Source organism: Panthera uncia, chromosome A2 (assembly GCF_023721935.1).
Source record: "Panthera uncia isolate 11264 chromosome A2, Puncia_PCG_1.0, whole genome shotgun sequence".
Lineage (NCBI taxonomy): Eukaryota > Metazoa > Chordata > Mammalia > Carnivora > Felidae > Panthera > Panthera uncia.
This window is the reverse complement of record NC_064816.1, coordinates 105,157,258-105,179,681: the sequence shown is the minus strand read 5'-3', so window position 1 is coordinate 105,179,681 and position 22,424 is coordinate 105,157,258. Positions and strand designations below refer to the sequence as shown.

The window sequence follows — 22,424 nt, the reverse complement described above, 5'->3', positions numbered from 1 at the left end:
TTTACCACTTGCTTGAGAAACACTGTTAGTAGGATTGAATGATGTGCACAAAATGAAATTTAATTTATATAAATAAATTGTTACGAGAACAGCCAGGCTTTCTGCCACGCTTTCTCGTGTCTTCTGGACCAAACTTCTGTATGCTCTGTTTGGAGGGCAGAGGATAGCAGCTGGTCTCGTACCAGACGAGCGAGAGAGTAAGACTGTCAGGAGGCATGGCAATTCCCAGTTGCGAAGCATCAGCAGGTGCCATATGCTTTTCTAAATGTCTCACGCACCTCTACTTCCCACCAGGGTAGGATAGCCTTTATTATCCCCCACTTTACAGATGAGGAAACAACCTCGTACAGGCCATCACCTACCCAAAGACATCAAGGTAATTCACGGCAAAGCTGTATTTAAATGAAGATTTTATCAGATGCCAGACAACCATTTAGATTTCAAGGCCCGGCTGTGGAGCCAGAGGCCCGGGTCCAAATTCTGGTTTGCTCCTTCACTCTGAGTTGCCAAACCCTTCTCTTCTCAGTTTCCCCATTTGTAAAAGTCATGATAATGATAATAGAGATAATTTACCTCACATGGCTATTGGGAGGATTAAATAATTTAATACACGGAAAGCACTTAGAAGAGTGACCGACATGTGGTAGGAACAACAAAATGACTTTTTTTTTTTGTTTTGGTCAGATGGCGAACTTGATGTCAATTCTAATTGTGTTAATGAAGAGCAGCCAGAGGCCGAAACGGGAACTTCCCAAGAGGATTGTAACCCCAAAGAGTCTGTAGAAGGGGAGGAAGAACGTCCTCAGAGTGAAGTTGGGTTGGAAGGCTTGCAGGATGCTCCTGCAGGTCCACAGGCATCTGAGGAGTAAAAGCCAGAGCCAGCACCAGTGTGGATGGTTCGTACCCTGGCAGGTAGCTGGAAATCTCATGCGACTGTATCCTCACTGCCTCGTGATACCTGCATGGCACCATGGCAGGATTCCATGTTTCCTAGAATAGACGCTTTCAAGCAAAGCTCTGTCTACCATGCCCTAATTTCCTTGTGCTCTCTGTACTGTCATTGGACCGATACCACAAGGGAAAAATCTTTATTTCAAACCATAGAAGAAACATTTTTATTCCCTTTCTGAGGCCAGCTTCCCTGCAATTGTTCTCAAAGCAAAATACATCCCTTAAAGAAGAAATAAAATATAGGCTGTGGGGAACAAAGGACCCAGCAGAATAGGTGTAGGAGAGAGATTTTCAGGAAGGAAGGATTTTTTAGCCACTGAGACGGGTAGTTAGATGAATCATAATTTATATGCGAGTAAGATGAATATAAATAGCATTTACAATAGTGAAGCCCTGCTTATTAAGATGCAATGAAATGAAGAAAAGTTGTATGTTACAGGATCTGTCCCAGTTCAGCCCATTGTAGTTTTATATAGGAATTATCCTGAGCAGTCTGAACTTTATATAGTTCCTGTGGTGACGTTGTATATACAGTATTTGTACCTTCAGAAATGTTAAATCTCCCAGAAGGAACGAAGGCATAGCCACAGTTATCTCAGCATGTGCTTTAAAAAGGATATTTCATGAAATGTTTGATTCAATAATGGCTAAACATAGTGTGTCCGCAGTTATGAAACTAATTCACGTGCCATATTCCACTTGAAAGGCTTTTATCTTCCCGTAAGCTTTTCATGTGGCTCTTCCTGTCCAGAAACTGATTTATAACTGTCACTTTTAGAATGTCCCGGCACCGGTTTTTAGCTTACACAGTACCGAAGCAGGCTAAGGTGTGATAGCCAAAGACAGTGCCGTGTTTCAGAGTTTCTTGTGATGATTGTAAAATAAATTGTGCCTACTGTATAACCAACTCTACACCTTGTTTCCTGGTTTATTGCTGTCAAGGGGTGGGAAATATTAAAGAAATAATAGAGGACTTAATTTTAGGAATTTCAGCAAATACTAGAGAACAACGTAATAAGTATTTTAATGTGCACAAATGCAAATCACAGTGACTAAAATTCCCACCTCACTTCACTGATCACATTCTTCTATCTTGCTGGTTCTCCTCTTACACCGAATGACTTTTCTCCCAGTCCCAGTACTACACCTGCACTCCCGCTACCATGCTGTTCCCGGAGGACTTCTTGGGGGCAAATTCAGTGTGAAGGGTTAACTGGTTGGGAATCAGGCAGACTGCACCTAAACTTGCCAGTCATGACAAGCCTCCCTTCCCTTGTCAAGGCACCTCGTCTGCGCACTGAGAAACATTCCGCTTTGACTCGTGCGATAGTCCTCCTAGGCTCTGTTCTCCCACCAATCTGTTTTATACCTGTGTTATCTGATTGTTTTTTCGTGTGTGTTATCACCATTTTGTGTTACCATTACGATGCCTGTCTTCGGATAACATGGAGGGTTGTGAAAAAGCAGGAGGAAATAGGAAAATCGAGAGATGTGGCGTTGTAGAGGTACCTTTTCCCTTCATTGAAGTGAATGCTAACATGAATCAACTCTAACACCGCTACAACCCCCAGTGGACAAAGAAGACTTCAGGTATAAGCCATGTCAACATGAAAATTTTCCATAGATGTGATTCAGGGAAGAGGTGGTCAGAAGATGGAGTTTAAGACACAATGGGGTTGGTTCTGATTATAATCCCTTCCTTTGTCATACTTCAATCTCAGAGTGATATTTCCAATTAAGATAGGTGGTCATCCAGTTCATTTTTTTTAAACCGTGTTGAATTACTTTTAATATGCTATCAAGAAACTTCTCAAACAAAAATATGACCTAAAGGATTAAGATAGTCTTATTATTCCAATATGTTTCATACCTAGAGCTGATGTAATAGAATATTGGTCAGCGGGTTTACTAGGAAATTGGATTTTGCTTTTTGATTCAATAGGTGATAACAGTAGTTAACAGTAGTTAACACTGAAAGTTACTCTATCCCTGAAGTTATCGTTTTTAATCTTTATAATAAGCCTGTAAATTAGACTTTATAACAAGCCTGTAAATTAGACTTTATTTTAAGCCCCATAGCACAGACAAGGAAGAGGTCAATTAACTTATCCAAAAGAACAGAGCTGGAACTCATCCAGGTCTCTAGTTCTGACCACTCCATTATATACTTTTACTATGTTACCTTTGCTGTAGTATCTCTGCAGATATAAGATAATAGAGCTCTGAAGGCAGGCCATTATTTTACAGGATTTAATGAATATTTTCCAGGATCTTTAAAACATGACTGATTTTAGTCATCTATCACGTACATGGGTTTACTTGAATTTTAATATTACTGGGTACTGAACTTCATAGAAATTCTTCAAGTAGATATTCCTTTTTTTTTTTTTCTAAGTAGGTATTCTTGCAGTGTTTTTATCTTCTCAGGATCCCATCTCACCTGCATCTGAAGCCAATGAGTGCCCTTCTTGAGTGGGAGCTTGTACATCTTCCAATCCAGGTGTTTTTATGGTTGCTACTGGTAGCCGTGACCTGCTTCTTTGACCACACCCAGGCCAATCAGAGCACTTCCTAGAGGTTTTACATTCCTGAAGCTGAAGAGGGGAGGCTTTTTTTTTTGTATTTTGTTTCTCTCTTACAACAGTGATTAAATACAGGGATTCAGTTCCAGAGCTGTGCTGACATGTGGAGGCACCTGAGAGAATACAGCTATTGAACACACCCAAGCAGGCAAGGGATAGAGGGAGGGAATGCTGTTTGAGCTGTTGAATCCACTGAGTTCTGGCAGTCTACACTGGGCTTACATGGTTTGGTTACATGAGCAAATTTCCCATTTGGATATCTATAATTTAAAACCAAAGAATTCTTACTAATACATTTGTGACAAGTGGAAGACAAATGGGACCAAATTTTTAAAGTTAAGTGCATATAAATAGAGCTAAAAGGAAAATGAAGTCATATAACTTAAAATTTTGAAATTTATGTGCTCTTAGAAAGAACATACAATAGCAGTTCAAGGTTTTTGATTTTTGTTTTTTGTTTTCTTAACAGTTCAAGTTTGGAATTAAATCATGGTTATCATTTTGGTTGGAAAGGAAACCACCAATGCAAGGTGTTTTTCTTTATGAATGTTTTTTCTAGAAAAACTCATTTGCTTGAAATTGTATAGAAATTAGTGCATATTTATATAAATTGTGATAATACTAAAGCATTATTTACATAGATAAAAAGCAATATCTTAATTTAGTAAAAAGCAAATTTCTTCTTCTCATAATTCCTTCAGCAGATAAATAGGAGATTTCTTTTCCTCTAAAAGGTAATTCTGGCCTAGTTTATAGGGCTGTTTTTTGGAATCCTTTAAGGACTTATATGAATACATGAAGGCATCTTTTGAATAAAAGCCAAATCATAATTTGTCTAGAATGAATCAGGTAGCTACATAACTGACAAATTCAAGGCAATGTATCTAGATAATTCATAAACTAACATGGAACCACTTAATTCCAGGATGATTTGACATGGGTAAGATTTAAATGTGAAAAAAAATGATCATTCTCTGAAAAAAAACATGAGAAAATTCTTAATGACTTTGCCTGGAAGGAGGCCTTCGTAAATAGGATCCTAAACCCAGCAGCCATAAAAGGAAACAAATACAGCTACACTTAAAACATAACCTGAACACTTCTGCCTCTGGAGAGGTAGAGTAGACATACTTTTCTCTATTCCTTCTGCTAAGTAAAACTAAAATCCCTAGATATGATACATCAAACATAAATAAGAAGACTTCTCCATAAGGTGGAGAAAGAAGGCAGACCTGCTGGGGACCTCAAGAGCCAGGCAGTGACATTCAGTTTGTTCTCTTGAGATTTTTTTTTTTTTTTTTTTTTTGCCTCATATATCCCAGTTTTGATGCTGAAGAAGCTGGCAACGTGGAAATACCAACACTAAAAATAAAAAGTCCCTAAAAAGGCCTGCTGGCCTGCCTTGTAGATTTGTGACTCAAGACTGCAACATCAACTCATTCTTGAATTTCTAGTCTACCTAGGCCTGCCCTACAAATTTTGGATTTGTCAGCTCCTAAGATGGCATGAACCAAGTCCTTGAATCTCTTTCTCTCTCTTCCCCCTTCTCTCTCTCTCTCTCTCTCTCTCTCTCTCTCTCACAATATATATATATAGGATATATATAGGATATAGATATATATAGGATATATATACATACAGTTTCTGTGGAAAGTTTCTTTGGAGAGCCCTAATGCACCAGGTGTCTTACTTTGGGCAGTTATATAACAAATAACCTGTATATAACATGTATATAACAATAAACATGTATATTTCTCACAGTTCTGGAGGCCAGAAGAGATCAGAGTGCCAGCATGGTCAAGTTTTTGGTGAGTACCCTCTTCCTGGTCTACAGAGGGCCATCTTCTTACTCTGTCCTCACATGGTGGAGATAGGGTAGCCAGCTCTCTGTCCTCTTAAAAGGGCACTAGTCCCCTTCATGAGGGCTCTACTCTCATGACCAAACTACCTCCCAAAGGCCCCATCTCCAGATACCATCATGTTGAGGGGTAGGTTTCAATATACAAATTGGGGTGGGGGGGGAGGAGGTGGGGACACAAACATTCACTCTGACATCAGATAGAGTTCATAAAGGACACAGCTGCTCCGGGGATAAGAATAACCATTAGATCAAGCACTGACTTTGAGAAAGCTACTCTACCTAACACCTTACATCCATTTATGTAACTTAATCCTTGAGATTTAATGAGTTAACTATGATTACCATTTTAAATAAGAGGAAATGAAAGCTTACAGAAGTTAGCTAACTTGTCCAAATGACGACTAGTAAGTGGAAGAGCGAAACTGGGTCTGATTCCAGAGCTGCAGCTTTTAGCCGCTTCCCTATCTACATCTATATAATATTTTCTCTTTCCTGGTCATGAGAGCTCCTGACGGATCCTAATATACTTTTGACCCACATCAGCTTGCATGTTCTCTTTTGCTTAAAACAAAGAATTTAATACCCTCTCAACTATGTGTTCCATTTTGGTAGAGTTTTAGGTTACCTCAGTAAGGATCATGTCTTTTATTTTGTGTTTCTGCCTAAATGGTGTTTTATTACAGTCACATGCATTCAGTAGCCCTTCGTTACTGAATAAAAAACATTGAGGAGTGCATTTTAAAGCAAATCTTTTTCTTCATACAAATGAGACATCTTTCCATTAGTTCCTTAAAAAGGAGATTAAGTAAAATTTGCTAGCCATATTTTTGTAATTGGAATAATTTTTTCATCCTTTTCAGTTGCTTGCAGGATTAAAAATAAAATATCAGGCTCCATATTTTTTTTTACAATTCTTTCAGTAGTTAACCTGGAGATTACAATATCTCATCTTAAAGTTACTGCAATCTATTCAAAATTAATACTGCTTATGCAGTTTATGGGCCAGCTTAAATCGGATCCCAAATGTACCATTTTCATCATGAAATAGGTTGCTGTTCTGCCCGCTCAACGTTTTTGCTTAGTGGGTCTGATAGTGCTCCACTTCTGATGAGTAACGTTAGTCAGAGTTGCCTGATGTTCTTTGATCAGATTCTTAGTACTAGGATGGATGCAGTAGCATGCCTAAAACTGCTATTTGAACAATTACTAGCTCTCTGCTGAAGGTGGTATGGCCTTATTCAAGAACCTTTTGAGGCTGCACTGTGACTTTCTTAGAGTTTGCCAGACTTCACAAATCATCCTTACCTACCATAAATACTTTCAGCACCATGGATTATACCAAGTTATTCTGTTACCTGTTGCTGTATTAAGGACGCTTAAATTACACTGAAATCGATCAGGTGGAAGCATTAATAATCATTATCTCATATAGTTTCTGTAGGCCGGAAACCCAGGAGCAGCTTAACTGAGTGGTTCTGGCTTGGGGTTTCTCAGGAGGGTGTGGTGCAGCTCTTGGCCAGGGCTGCAGTCATCTGAAGGTTTAATTAGATCTGGAGAATCTGCTCTCAGGATGGCTCTTTCTTATGGTTGTTGACAATAGGCCTCAGTCTCTCACTGGCTTTTTGAAGTTGACCTCAGTTCCTCACCATTGAGCCTCTCCAGAGGATTGTGTAAGTGTCCTCATGACGTGGTAGCTGGCTTCTTGCAGAAGTGATCCAGGAGAGACAACAAGAGAACATTTCAGCTCTTACCACAACCAAATCTTGTAAGCCATGCACTATAACTTTTGTCTTGCACCACTCGTCTACATCAATGCCCAAATCTCTGGTTTTTCTTTCCCCCAAGTATAACCCTCTGCCAAGGATCATGGCTGAATTTTCAGATTCTGGCTTTGTACAGAATCCTAAGTGCCCACAGGGGAAAGGAGGTTACAGATTCTCAAGGATGGTTCACTATTCCCTCTAGGGCTTTTGTCCCTTGCCTATTTTGATTTCAGCCCCACCTATAGTGCCCACACTGTGGTGGTATCTAAGCACCACCAGATAGGAGGAAATGTCACTCTGCTCTTTGTAAGCTTTGATCTAGCTCTTTAGCTTGGCTGGGGAAAACCAGCAATGCATTTTGTCTCTCGGTACCAGGCAACTGCTAAAAGCTTTTCTGGTTCCTCTTTCCTCCAGCAGCAGGCTTCAGGATAGGCAAAGCTCAGACCACTAGCCCACACGCAGAACTGGCAACTGCCTTCAAAGGTGAGATAAAACGACAATAGACTGGATAAATAAATTGTGGTATGATCATACAATGGAATGCCGTACAGCAATGAGAATGATAGGGCTGTTGCCTCGTGGGTGAATTTTACAGTATTGAGTAAGGGAAGCCAGACACAAAGTAATTCAACTTTTGTGATTCCATTTATATGCCTTTCAAAGACACACACAATTAATTTATGGTTTAGAAATCATAACAGTGGCTAGGTAATAGGTAATAAGAGTGGTGACAGACTGAGGAGGCACTTCACATCCTGGTGATAGTCTATTTCTTGTTCTAGGACTGCTGTTACCCGAACATGTTCATGTTTTGAAAACTGTTGAGCTGAACATTTAATGATTTGTGTACATTTCCATATACGTGTATTACTTCAGCAAAAATTTAAAATGTGTAGGAATTGTATTATTGGTGTTTCTGTTTACATTTACATATTTCAAATAATATACTAATTATACAATATACTTAATCACAGAGAAGTTTAATGAAGAACTGGAAACCACTAGGCTTTCTACAGATACCAGGGTTTATCTCAGTGTAATGGTGAGCATTTGAGCAGATTCTGTGCCTTTCTCATCAAGGTATTTTTCCTCTCGTGTTGGAACTGTGTCCCAGTTGAGGGAGGTAATAGCCATAGCTGATCTCTTCATGGACCTTACAAATACAGCATCTTCTGGGTCATCAAACACAGTTCTGCAAAAATGGCAGTAATGTCAGACAAAAAAGTCATTAAGCCAAAGTGAAATTTTGATTTAAACAAATAAATGAAATCTTGCCATTTGCAAGAACATGGATGGAACTAGAATGTATTACGCTAAGTGAAATGTTAGTTCAAGAAAGACAAATACAGAATTTCACTCATGTGGAGTTTAAGAAACAAAACATGAACATAGGGGAAGGGAAGGAAAAATAAGATAAAAACTGACAGGGAGGCAAACCATAAGGGACTCTTAACTATAGAGAACAAACTGAGGGTCGTTGGAGAGAAGTCGGGTGTGGAGATGGGCTAAATGGGCATTAAGGAGGGCATTTGTTGGGATGAGCACTGGGTGTTATATGTAAATGATGAATCAGCAAATTCTACTCCGAAACCATTATTATACTATACGTTAACTAACTTGGATTTAAGTTAAAAAATAAATAAGGAAACAACCTTCCCCCCCCCCCCACAATAAATGACATATTTTTCTGTGTTATTGGCAGCATAGTACCACTAACAACTCTTGGCTTCTACTGATAAATGACTTTCAGACTAAGGAATGATATTTTTATTGTATATATTGTTTATTTTTAAAATACAGTTTTTAAATATATTTGGGATTGGCTATTCCACATTCATATGTTCATGATTTAAAACCAGTGTTAAATGAGATTATTAAACTATTTGTAGATGTCATATGCTTATTAGTATCTTAACTACATTTTATTAGAAAGTTGCTATTTCTCTACATTATGCTATATTTTATTATTTTTTAAATTTTTTGTTAAAAATTTTTTTTTTATTATTTTTGAGAGAGTGAGGGGGAAAGGTGTAGAGGGGAGGGGGGGAAGAAGAGGGTCCAAAGTGGGCTCTGTGCTGACAGCAGAGAGCCCAACATGGGGCTTGAACTCATGTACTGTGAGATCATGACCTGAACTGAAGCTGGATTCTTAACTGACTGAGCCACCCAGCTGCCCGTACATTATGCTATATTTTATAAGTGTTCTTGGCAATAATATTTTTCAATCCTGAATCCAAAGGAAAAAAAAATACCTAAGTGTAAAATTTAAAAAGAATTAATGACTTTAAAATTCATCAATGTTCTTGAATTTGAAATGTTTTTCATAGTTTAATGAAGTATTTACTTTTGAAAATATAAATTCCCATGAATATAAAATGTTAATCTACATATCTGCTTTCACTGAACATATTTAGAGGAACATTAAACATTTGTAATTTTCTAATAATTCTTAGGTTTTATTTTTTATGCACCAAATCAGCTTTTCATTTATTTCTGGTTATAATAATAATATTAAAAACCTAAATATGTAAAATATGAATAAATAGCTTGAACTTATTTATCACAGAAAGACAGAAGTTTTTCTCATCTATTGAAGAGTTAGTCGTTTTTTAACTCATTAAAATCTATTTGGGAAATGAAGATAATTTAAAGTCAATACAATTATGAAATAATTTGATAATAAAAGTAAAGTTAAAAAAATCACTTACTTGTCTACATTATTCGCAAATGAAAAATCTATAAAAAAAATACATTTCTAAGTTAGTATTTTCCAAATAATTATTCAGCTTTTTAAAACAGTAAAACCGTGCTATAAAGGAAAAGTCTAGAGCACAACTCTCTGATTTTTGAATGACCATTTAGATAAATAATTCAATCCATCAAAAATGCCTTGACGCTTAAGCTCAAATTGAACTTTTCTCTTAGTTATAGTGCCTTAGGTTTGCCTTAGGTTTGAAGCAAGTTCTTTAATTCAATACAGTTCTCAAAACTCTGAGAACAGAATGCTTAATCAATTAAGTTACCAGTGGAATCCAAGTAGGGATTTTTGTAATTATGATATTGAGTCTCATGTGCAGAAAGTGATCCTTTTTCTCAGATAGACACATGAATCTATAAATGGACTACCAGACCAAATGAGGAGAACTATTTAGGGCAGTTTAAACCTTTTGAATTCTTGGCATTAACTTCAAAGAAATAGAATAAACAAATCCTAGATCACAAGAATCTCCATCTTGCCTAGCTTTGGAGCTCAAAGGCTAGTCCACAAAGCCGGGATTTCTTATGGTATCTTCCAGAGACTGTCATTGCTTTGTTCATTCCTCTCCAGAGGCCTGGTGCCAGGCCAGACATGGAATGTACCAGCACCTGTTGGGCCACCAAAGCCCACAATACCACAAGCAGCAGGGAGCACATAGCCCCTGCCTTAGAGGAGTTCATGGAATTGTTCCCTTCACAAATGGCTGACCATTCCATTTCTGATTTCCCCAGTCTCTCTTGCTGCATTTTTTTAAGAATTTACATTTTACTTACTTACTTACTTACTTACTTACTTACTTATTTATTTATAAGTAATCTCTATACCCATCATGGGGCTCGAACTCACGACCCTGTGATCAAGAGTCCTGTGCTCTTCTGATTGAGCCAGCCAGGCACCCCTTCTATATGTTTTAATTATAAAATGCTCATTTTGCTGATAATGAATATAAACTAGAAAATAGTAGAAAGTGAAATCTCCATTTGATCTTTCTCATTCCTCTTACCAGAGGGATCACTATTAAGAGTTTTGTGTGTAGATTTCCAGCCTCCTATGTGCATACACATGTGTACTCACATATGTGAACTCAGTTCCAATTTTGTCATACTCTGCATTTTATTAGTCCATGATGTATTTTTCTTATACTCAATACCCCATGGAATAATTCTAAAGTGCAATGGTTCATGTTGTAGGAATGTTCCATCACTTAATATTCTTCTATGAAGGACCATTCGGTGTTTTCATTATTTTTTCTTTTACTTAGAATGTTTCATTGAGCAGCTTTATACATAAATCTTTGTTTTTATGTGCAAATACTTTTGCAAAAGAGGCTTCAAATTTAAATGCTGTTTTGAATGGTTTGCACATTTTATATGTTGGTGGATGCTGCCATATGGCCAAGAAGGTTAAACTAGTTTACACTCCCACCAATAATTTATAAGTTGTGCTTTTTTCTCCCTTAATCTTTACTAACCTTCTCAGCATTTGCATATCTGCAGGACGAAATTGATATCTCATTGTTTTATTTTCCATTTATTTGCTCACTAGTAAGGCTGATTATGAGACATCACATTTATTTCCTTCTCTAAATGTCTTGTTCATAGCTTTTGTCACTTTTTTTTTAAATTTGGAGTTTACAAATTGATTTATAGGAACCCTTTAATATAATAGGAATTAGCTTTTGCCTATTGTATATATTGCAAAGATTTTCTTTTAATTTTGTTCCTGTATCATATAATGGTTGTCATTTTTATGTAGTTTAAATCTGTCAACTTTTCATTTTTATGGCCCTGAGTTTTGTGCAAAGCTTTGATTGTACTTCGTCTCCTTGGGATTATAAAAGTTTTTCTTTTTTCCCCCATGTACTTTTCAATTCATTTATATTTAGATATTTAATCTCTCTGGAATTTATTTTTCCTTATGATGTCTCCTGAAGAAAGTGGTTTTTGTTTATTTCTTTGGCGCAGAACTGCTCTGTGGCACAACTCCAGTGTCCCCCAGTCATGGCTTCCAAAACCTGCTCTGCTGACTGTTGATTTTTGCCTTCACAAATTCTTCTGACTCTGCAGTTTTCTCATTGCCAACCAATCTCGAGTTCTCACATTGACCCCTGGTACCTCTCTGAGGCTTCCTGCACAAATAGCACTTGGCATTTGCTTTCCTGGATGTGCCTCATGTCGTTGCTTCTCAGAGTCAGAGATGTTTTTAAGGCCTGGATTCCCAAGGCTTCAATCCCCCAGCTCAAAAGTTTTAATTTTTACTTTTGTCTGGATTCTGGCCTCCCTGTCTTGTATCTGGATTCACCCACTCTGCTGAACTATCCATTTGCTAAATAGTCTACATGAATTTTGTTGTTGTTGTTGTTTTCTTCTTCTCTCTTCCTGAGTCACACGCCTCAGCTGCTAGGCCTAGGCTCTGGGACATCATCCTCAGCTTGGTCTTAGCCCTGCAGTTCCATCTTGTTTGGGGGAGAAGAGCAAATACAGAAATCCAGCAGTTCTACTTAGACCACTACTAGTCATTTAAAAATGTTGGGGCGCCTGGGTGGCTCAGTCGGTTAAGCGTCCGACTTCGGCTCAGGTCATGATCTCGAGGTCCGTGAGTTCGAGCCCTGCGTCGGGCTCTGTGCTGACAGCCCGGAGCCTGGAGCCTGTTTCAGATTCTGTATCTCCCTCTCTCTGACCCTCCCCCATTCATGCTCTGTCTCTCTCTGTCTCAAAAATAAATAAAGGTTAAAAAAAAATTAAAAAAAAAAAAGTTATTGATATTTTCATTTATTTTAATCTCCCGTAATGTCTATCCCTATTTAGGTAGTTGGTGGGAAATCCCCCAATGTCTACTTCCTTAAAGCCGTATAAAAGCCCATAGCATTTTGATTCTGAAGTTATTGGTTATCCTGCAATAAGCATGATAATTAATGGAAATCGGTGCATGTCTTTTACCCGTTTTACAAGGATGGATACGTGGCATGTGAAGAAACTACAAGTTGACCTTACTTCTCAAGCTGTTAGAATATAATTGGTTTCTTTCCCAGTATAAGGTTAAAGATAATGAAATCAAAACGTGGTGTTAAAATTACCTTATGAACAATTTTAAGTATGGTTTCCTCCCAGTTAAAGGATTCAGAGTCCTAAATGTGCATGTCACAGCAAGATGAGATTTATATAAAAACAAATATAGAAACTATAAAACTGTAAGACATATTTTAAAAAACTTACATAGTGGGTTTTATTAGTTTCATTGTACATGTTCAGTTATTAAGATAAGCTAAAGTAAGCCAGGCTAAATATTGGGCTAAAAATACTATTTAGTTGCTCTGATATATTGGCATTTTGTAGGAAATGAGTAGATTAGGGCCATCCTAAGTTTTAGGAGGGCTATAGGTAACATAGCTATGAATTCAGAAGAACAACTCTCAGGTGCAGTGAAACACTCTCCGTATTCTTTCTTCCTCTGATTTCGTTTTTGGAGGTTTAATATGAAAAGTAATAAAGAGAATAAAAGGATAATAGTTTTTTTTCTGCAATCTCGTTGCACTAAAGAAAGGTAAAGCGCTAAAGGTAGTGTTCAACCGTCTTCCTCATACTTGTAATAACAGTAGTGCTGAAAAACAGATGGAATGTCTTACATTGTTTTTAAGACTGTGTTACCTATTTTTAAGAGTGGAGATTTTCTATCCAGAGATTCACTTCCTGCCATAGCATGGCTCACTTGCACTAATCTGATAACATTCAGTTTGTGTATCTTACATGAAGTGAAAGAAAAACCTAGGAGGAGACTAATAGAACAGTTCAGTTTTTATCACGTCCTTCATATGTGTCAGATAGGGTGGTGGCAGTGTGTGTATATAATGAGTGTGTGTATAAGAGTCGTGACAGCCAGAGGAAGATATTGTCTGTCCCTAGTTTTAAAAATCAGAAAGCTGAAACAAGTTAGGGTCAAGATTAATAAAACTTCTACTTACTAGCACAGCTGGTATTCAAACCTAGGGGGAATCTGATCCCAAAGCTTGTGTTCTTGCCTCTATGCTAGTTGTTCTCTAACTGGGGTGTATATCAGAGTCACCTGAAAGGCTTGTTAAAACAGCTTTCTGGGTCCCATCTTTGAGTTTCTAATTTAGTCGATCTCTTTTGGGACAAGAATTTGCATTGGTCGCAAGTTCTTATGCGATGTTGCTGTTACTGGTTTAGGAACCACACTTTGAGAACCACTGCTCTACACTCTACTGCATCCAGAACATGTCCTATGGACATTTCTTCCATTCTCTGGGACATACAGTGGGTAAAGGGACAAGTTTAATGACATCTTGTGGAAACAGTCATACAAATTGATGCATTCTACAATTTAACTGGCCTGGTCCCTAAAAGAGTCGTGGAAACAAATTGCAAAATTTTTAAATTTAAAAAGAGTAAAGGTCCATAACAACCACATGTTGTTAGGAAATTTAATTGGATTCTGGTTTGAAAGAGCAGCTATAGCAGCCATCTTGGAACAACTGGGAACATTTGAATATGTATTATTATGTATTAAATAGTATGAGTACACTCATAGTTTTTTAGGTATGATAATGTCATTGGGGCTATATAGAAGAATGCCCTTATTTTTAAACTTAGAGGCTAAATTATTTAGAACTGAAGAGTCGTGATACCTGTTACTGAAACATCTAAATGGTTCAGTGGTATTTTGAGGTTTTCCAGTTAACATGGAGATTGGGGATGGCCAATCAGATGTAAGTAGAAGCTTCTGAGGAGGTCGTTCTTGAATAAAAAGGCAAAGCCTCATTTATGAAGGGTGGTGAATATGACAGAATATTAACAATTATTGAATATGTAAGTGACATTCTTTCAACTTTTCCTATGTTTTGAAATTTTCACATTAAAAAGTTGAGAGGAAAATCTTAATTTTGCCATTCTTTTCCTCTTGCTCATTTAAAAAAATGTTTTATTTTTGATAGCGCGTGCAAGCATGAGTGGGGGAGGGGGGGAGAGAGAGAGAGAGGGAGACAGAGGATCTGAGGCCAGCTCCGTGCTGACAGAAGAGAGATGGATGCAGGGGTCGAACCAGGGAACTGTGAGATCATGACCTGAGTTGAAGTTGGATGCTTAGCTGACTGAGCCACCCAGGTACCCCTCTTGCTCATTTTTGACTAGCTTAGCTAGTTGTAGAATTTTTGATTGACAATTACTTTTCCTCAGCTTTTTAAAAGCATTGGATCTGGGGCACCTGGGTGGCTCAGTCAGTTAAGCATGTGACTTCGGCTCAGGTCATGATCTCGTGGTCCATGAGTTCGAGCCCCGTGTTGGGCTCTGTGCTGACCTCAGAGCCTGGAGCCTGCTTGGGATTCTGACTCCCTCGCTCTCAGCCCCTCCCCCGCTCATGGTCTGTCACTCTCTGGCTCTTAAAAATAAATAAACATTAAAAAAAAATTTTTTTTAAAGGCATTGGATCACTGTCTTCTGACTTCCATAATTGCAGTTGGAAAGTTTATTGTGAATCTATAACTTATTATGTTATAGGTAATCTACAATTTTCAGTCTATTTTTAGATCATTTTGCCTTTGGTGTGGATGTTTGACATTGTTATATGTTATTTATGTCTTTGGATTAATTTTCTGTGATAAATCTAAAGGTTCATATCATTTGTCAAATTTGGAAAATCCTCAGTTGTTATCACCTCAAACATCAACTTATGCCCAATTTCTCTATTGTTTTCCTTCAGGATTACTAAACTGATGCTGGACCTTCTGTTTCTAATGTCTCCTTGTCTCAACAGCTAATTAATATTTTCTATCTCTTGCTTTCTCTATACTACATTCTGGGTAGTTTCTTCAAAATCTTTTTCCATTTTAATATTTTTTTCCTTCATTTCTAGAAATTTTTTTTTTTTTTTTTTTTTTGCTTGTGGTTTTGCAAATCTATGTCATCTCTTTGGCACAGTGTCATGAGTAAAAGGGTTTTGTCTTTGCATCTTTTTTGTACCTCCTTGTGAGGCCTGGCTGTATAGCAGTCACCTTGTAACCATAAATCACACTATGAATAGAACAAAAGATAGATGTATTCTTAAATACTGATAGCATTGAACTTTGCACTAACCCTGAACACCCTCCCTTTGTACTATTTGCTATGTGAGAAAAATCTCTATTTCCTTAAGTCAGTGAAGTTGGATTGCTGTTACATGTAAGAAATTAAATTCTAACTAACGAAACATCACTGAAAATATTCAAATTCTACTTGTGTATAATGAGTGTGTGTATATGAATCCAACCTAAATAGTAACAGTGATTACTTCTGGGTGAAGGAATTGTAGATGATCTTTATTTCTTCTTAATATTTTTGCCATATTATCAACAACTTATAGCTTTAATTGGTGAAATTGTCCAGTGATAGTGGTAATAATAATAAACAAAGCTTATTTACTGAGCCTTTTATAGTCACTAGATACTAAAGGAAGAATTTCAAGGTAATATCTCATTATTATCACATTACCTCATTTAATTTAATATACATAAACAGATAAAATTGCATATCACTTTAATTGGACTAATAAAATTGGAGAATATTTATTCACCATGTAGGGGCTTAGCTTATTGTCAATTGCAGCCATTATTATTATAATCAACGTAACCAAAAGTCTGAGGAATTTTAATTTCATTTTTCTTCTGGTTTCAAAATACCTGGAGGTATTCTCTGAGCTGGTTTTTGCTTAAACGGTGATCTAGGATTCCAGGAGGCATCTACTTTTCCTCTGAATGCTATTGATTGAACAATATGAGCCTTTTTGTGATTAAAAATGGTGATCATTGATCTTCTTTCCTTCTCTGTAACTTCTGACAAATGCAAATAGTAATGTTAACTTCGCAGCATTATAGAGAAGCAGAGAGATTCAGAAGATAATTGAACACTTGGAAAAATGTGTTTATCTGAACTATGTCATATGTGAACATCCTGTCAGAACTGCGAAGGGCTATCACAGTTATTTCCTTGGAGGTAAAAGAGGCCCCCTAAAGGGTAAAATGTAACATGGTGAGGTTATTTTTGTGGTTCATATAAATGGACATACTAGTTCATCTACAATGTCTAAAGGTGTATTCACAAAGAAATTATCATTGATTATATATGTCTTAATATATATATTTACAGGATTTCAAAGAAAACGATTTTTAGAACTTAAATAGGCCTTAAGAGATTTAGTCCATTTCTCTCATTTTTGAAATAAAACACTAAAATGCTGGGGACAAATGATTTGGCATCCAACACATGTATGTCAAAATCAGGGCAAGGAGACCAATCCTTATGCTCAGTTAGATGGCCTTTTCAATACAGTGATCAAGAGAAATAATTCCTAAGCTAGGGAAAATTTCAGAGCAAACATTTTGAAAATAAATAATTGAAAGTCCATTTACAAAGAAAATTATTTTCAAAGACTTTCAGCATTTTTAAGCTAGTGAGCTAGAAGACTGTCCTTCACTTATTTCTCTGCCAGAGGTGTCCTTACGATTTCGATCAAGCAACTCTACTCCTGGAAGGTGGTAGATTATATATAAACGGTACAGGTTATATTGGCACAAAGGGTTTTGGTAGAGACCTGCAAAGAGAGAATCCAAGTTTAGATGTCAGATTTCAAAACAGGTTTCATGTATCACTTGCTAAAATATGAGAAATTGCAGAATTAATATGAAACATAAGAACATGTAAAACTCTGCTCCATGGACCAAACCAATGGCCCCACTAAAACTCACTTTTCAGAGCGGCCCTTTTTTTCCCATTTGTTAAATACACTCATCCAACAAATATTTCCTGAGTGCTTACTGTATACTAAGAATGGTCCTAGGTGCTGGGGACATAGCGTCTACCCCATCTACCACAAATGATGAAAATTTTAACATGGCTGTAAGTTAATTAGTAAAGAAACGACAAGATATCAGCTCTGCGGAGGCCTTAATGCTGCTGTCTGCTGAAGTATTTGTTCCCTCGGTTCTCTTCTAGTCTCAAAGGTCACAAAGGTGGCTGTGTGGAGACGGGGAGAGATGCAGTACACTGATCTAATATCGTTTTCTTCCTCCACTTTAAACCATCGCACGCAGTTCAGATTACATAAATACCAGTGGCGGCTTCAGAGCTCAGCAGGAGCAGAGCTGAACAGGTGCTGATCTTGCGTCTCGTTTACCTCTGGCCAGAAGCACGTGCTTCTGATTTCCTTTATGTAGGTGCTGTGATACCTAATGAATCATGCTGTCTAGTACAGTGGCCGGAGGTGGGAGGCAAGCACATGTGGAAGAGCTCCTGGCGTTTCTGACGTCACATACTTTAGACATCAGCGTGCAGGTGCATTTAAAAAAATTTTCAACTAAAGTTGTGAGAGTTTTATTTTCGTGGAAAGAGTGAAGTATCTTCCCTCTTCTTCCCTAGGTGTGTGAAACAGGGTTACTTTAATACAATGTGAAAGAAAGCTTTCATGATTTCCACTTGAATATCTTTAGCTACTGGATTCTGCCAACGTGCAATTTCTAGAAAAACACTTCGGGAAGATACATCTGGTGAGGAGAACCACTAGGTGGCAGTAGTAGAAAGAGTTCCAGCCGTTGTGCGACTACATCGCTATCACAAAATGGGGCTCGTGTACTGTACATGTTAAATTTAGGAGTAGTGCTCTAGCATTGGACTGTAAAATACAGAGACGCTTGATAAAAGCATGGAAACCCTAAGCATCATAAGCCCAGGAAAGAACAGTTGGCAACATGAAGAAGGTGGGGGAGTGCTTCAAAGACAATGAACTATTTTGATAAAAACTGAAAAAGTTGATCATCTGGATGTTTTCCCTGTAGGTTATAAAACATTTTGATATTTATCATATAAACACAAACTTTTCTGGCTAATGAAACCATTACATGTAGCTATTCCCTGTGGAAAACTTGAGCTTTACAGGGACTTAAAGTAGGCAATGGAAGACACCTGGTACATAATAAACAGAAGCAATCAGAATGAGGAAGGCATAAAAGAAAATGTAGATCCAGGAGCAACAAAGAATTTAAAAGAAAGGAAATATGTATGCATTGGGGGAAATAAGAGGAAAAAATGAAACAAAATTTTCAAGATTTCTTGAGTGACAAAAATGGTTTAAATTGTTAACTTGAAAGGAATTTAAAGTGGTAACAAATAATTATTACTACTGAACAGGGAATAGGACAGATGTATATTAAACCAGTAATAAGGACAGGTTTTTTTTTTTTTTTTTTTTACGTTCATTTATTTTTGAGACAGAGAGAGACAGAGCATGAACGGGGGAGGGTCAGAGAGAGGGAGACACAGAATCTGAAACAGGCTCCAGGCTCTGAGCCGTCAGCACAGAGCCTGACGCCGGGCTCAAACTCACGGACCGCGAGATCATGACCCGAGCCGAAGTTGGCCGCTCACCCGACTGAGCCACCCAGGCGCCCCTAAGGACAGGTTTTAAAAGATCCACAGGGATCATGTATTGGAGCCAGAAAGAGAAAAGAACATCCTACAAGGATGTAAAAGCAAAACACAATTGTTTTTAATGAGAGTTTAGGAGGAAGAAAAAGTCACAGATGCTTCAGTGCGGAAACCTGTTCTTTGGTTACCGTGTTGGAGAATCACATCTGATGCTTCATAACCCTATCGTACATTAAAGGGGGGGGGGGGATAGTCTGCCGTCGCCTGTGATGTAAATCGAAAATGTAGCTATGACGTTTCCTCTTGGTACACCCTTCCCATTCTCTTTTCCCTCTGAGAACATTCCTATTTCATTTCTTTTGACTTTTTTTTCCTAGCCTTCAGTTAAGTAACTTCTTTATGTAAATTGAAAATCAAGCTTCGGCTCAACAAAACATCCAATTTAGATTTACTGCTGTTAGATTACTTATAAAGAAGGTGTCTCAATACTGAAGACTTGATGCGTTCATTGTGGCTCACCATTTATCTCATTCTAAAGTAAAATCTAAGTGACAGCAAGTCAGAACACTGGGCTCTTAGCCCAGCCTCTGCTTAAATTAACTTTAAAAAATAGAATTAAATCGTTTGAGAGGCATTTCATCTTTACGATTTTTCACTTTGTTTTTCCTTGCTCTTAAGTTTTAGAAAGAAGCAATCTTATTTCCAAACTCTTTTTCCCCCCTTCCATACTATTAAACACTCAACATTTTGGATTTATGAGTTTTGGATTGATGCTGTAAAATTACCATAAATTAAGTTTCTAAGATATGAAATCAGTTTCCTGTGTCTGAAAGTTCTGAAAGCCTTCCATGATGTATGGGTACATTCCTTTAGAAACTATGAAGCAAAATTGCTTACACTTTCACTTTCAATAGGTTAATACTATTTAATCCACTTTCCCTCTAGGCTACTTATAGAGTACACCTCGGTGGCGCCAGCACTGTCTTGCGTATCTTAATTTGGGATTCTGAGTCTCAGCAATTTACATCTATCCAATAATATATCAAAATGTCTTTACTACCTTACTGCACAGCTTGAATTACATGAGTCACATGTACGAAGCTACTTCTTGAAACAGAAGAGAAAAAAGTTATCTAAATAATTGGCTTCAGTTAATTTTTTAAAACTTTTAAAGCTAAATTGAAAACCATCATTTAAATGAACATTAAGGGTTTTAAGACCCCCTTTGAAGAAAGTTGATGTGATTAATAATGTACCAACATGTTCGCTTTAATAGATGGGGAAAATGATACAGAGAAGTTAAAAGCAGTTATGTTCTGTGTCTGTGCAGAACAGCCTGCAGAAGCGAGTTCAGCTGGCAATGGTCACACACTAAGATTCTGAGGTTCTGGCTCAAGGTTACTTAGCAAGGGCAGCATCTCCGTTGTTTACCACCGTCTTACTTTAACAACATCTGTGGGCCACTGCACACCACGTGCTCGTACTGAACATGGAAATCATCCCTGATTATTAAAAGGCAAACCTGGACTAAAGCAGGGGATGAAGACAGTAGAGGGGTCAGAATATTCTCTTCTTCAAGACAAACAGCAAAGACCCAGTTGGCTCTTGTTATTGGGTGGATTGTTTTGTTTTGTTGTTTGGGAGGGGTGGTCCTGATGGGGTTTGGAGGGGTGGCAGGCGTTCGGAGCTGATGGCCAAGAAAATTTTTGAAGACATTTTTGGTGCAAAAAGGTGATTTTTATTAAAGCTCGGGGACAGGACCTGTGGGCAGAAAGAGCTGCACTGGGGTTGTGAAGAGTGACTGCTTATAGACCATGGAGTTGGGAGAGATGAAGTCAGGAGGAAGTTTCTTAAAGGGTTTCCATATGCTAAAGAAGGTTCATTTACTGGAGGCCTAGATTTTGTCAAGCTGAGGTCGTTTTTTCCTCTAGCAAAGCTTAATCATTGAGATGGTAGGGAGTTCCTGGAGAAGGCTATTGATAAGATTGCTTTTTTTTTTTTTTAAATTTACTAAGATATTTGTAAACTGATGGAGACTATTAGTGTAACTGTTTGTTTTCTGCCCTTTCCTTTGTTCTTGGGCAGCTGGGAGTGCCTGGGGAATGTCACATCCCACCTGGGCGCCCAGGTGGTGTATGTGGTGTCAGCTTGCCTTACACTCCCTCATCAGTCCCACTTGAGCCATTTCAGGTAGAGGCTCGAAGGCAGAGGCCATCAAGATCATAGCCCCACCCTGATCTCAGTGTCCCTCTTCAGCCCCTGTCTATTTGCCATCTGCAGTGGACAGGGGCCAAGTGGAAAAGGATAGAAAATGTTGAAGATGGAGTCTGAAGAAAGTGGAGACCATCTCTTGACAAGGTCACTCTGTCTCTAATGGTGAATCCTTAAAGGGCTTCTGGGAAGCAAATCTTAAAAATTATGCAATGCTGGGGCGCCTGGGCGGCTCAGATGGGTTAAGCGTCTGACTTCGGTTCAGGTTCATGAGTTTGAGCCCCGCATTGGGCTCTGTGCTGACAGTTCAGAGCCTGGAGTCTGCTTCTGATTCTGTCTCCCTCTCTCTCTGCCCTTCCCCTGCTCATGCTCTGTCTCTCTCCCAAAAATAAATAAACATTAATAAAAAAGTATTCAGAAACTTATGCAATGCAGGTGTCTGAATGTACTTCCCAATAGTGGAGCTTAACAAAACAAAAAATTTGAGAGAAATGAGGAGAGTGAAAGTTTAGGAACAGCAGAATGTAAGTATTTTGTGGCTGCTGCTGGTGGTGTTTTCCTGCTGTGTGCTGGGAGAGAGACAGGGGGACTGAAGGTCAGGGAACATCATTAGCCAGAAAACGGGTCTTTGAAACACGTAGCTCCTGATTTAGAAAGAGTTCACAGAAAGGGAGGAAAGAGGAACATGGAGCTGGAGAGGGAGGGTGTGGAAAGGTAGACCGCCTGGAGAGAAGAGGTGGGGCCCTCCTGACTCAGCCTGGAAGTCAGGAATTCCAGTTTCCAGGACCTCACACTCGGCAGCTGGAGTAGGCCTCCCTGAAGCTCCGGGCCCTGTGTCTCCTGGGCCATCTCTTGGCAATCCTCCTCTTAAACGCCAAAGGAGGGGAA

At 38.2% G+C, this 22,424-nt stretch overlaps 2 protein-coding genes across 7 annotated transcripts in view; one reads left to right on the top strand and one right to left on the bottom strand.

Annotated features, from left to right (window-relative positions):
- ANKMY2 (ankyrin repeat and MYND domain containing 2) overlaps positions 1 to 1,863 on the top strand; it is a 37,665-nt gene extending 35,802 nt beyond the window's left edge. For both annotated transcript variants that reach the window (XM_049641573.1, XM_049641572.1), the window contains exon 10: positions 685 to 1,863. In XM_049641573.1, coding sequence (XP_049497530.1) covers positions 685 to 869 — 185 coding nt within the window. In that variant the 3' untranslated portion in view covers positions 870 to 1,863. The remainder of the gene's footprint in view (positions 1 to 684) is intronic.
- A 6,255-nt stretch (positions 1,864 to 8,118) lies between these two features.
- LRRC72 (leucine rich repeat containing 72) overlaps positions 8,119 to 22,424 on the bottom strand; it is a 41,890-nt gene continuing 27,584 nt past the window's right edge. For 4 of the 5 annotated variants that reach the window (XM_049641577.1, XM_049641581.1, XM_049641580.1 and 1 more), the window contains 4 exons: positions 17,407 to 17,496; positions 16,586 to 16,738; positions 9,866 to 9,893; positions 8,119 to 8,349 (listed from right to left, as the gene is read on the bottom strand). In XM_049641577.1, the coding sequence (XP_049497534.1) occupies positions 8,184 to 8,349; positions 9,866 to 9,893; positions 16,586 to 16,738; positions 17,407 to 17,496 (437 nt within the window). In that variant the 3' untranslated portion in view covers positions 8,119 to 8,183. Of the gene's footprint in view, positions 8,350 to 9,865; positions 9,894 to 14,560; positions 14,670 to 16,585; positions 16,739 to 17,406; positions 17,497 to 22,424 lie in introns of all 5 variants that reach the window. The other variant, XM_049641579.1, reaches the window with a different exon arrangement.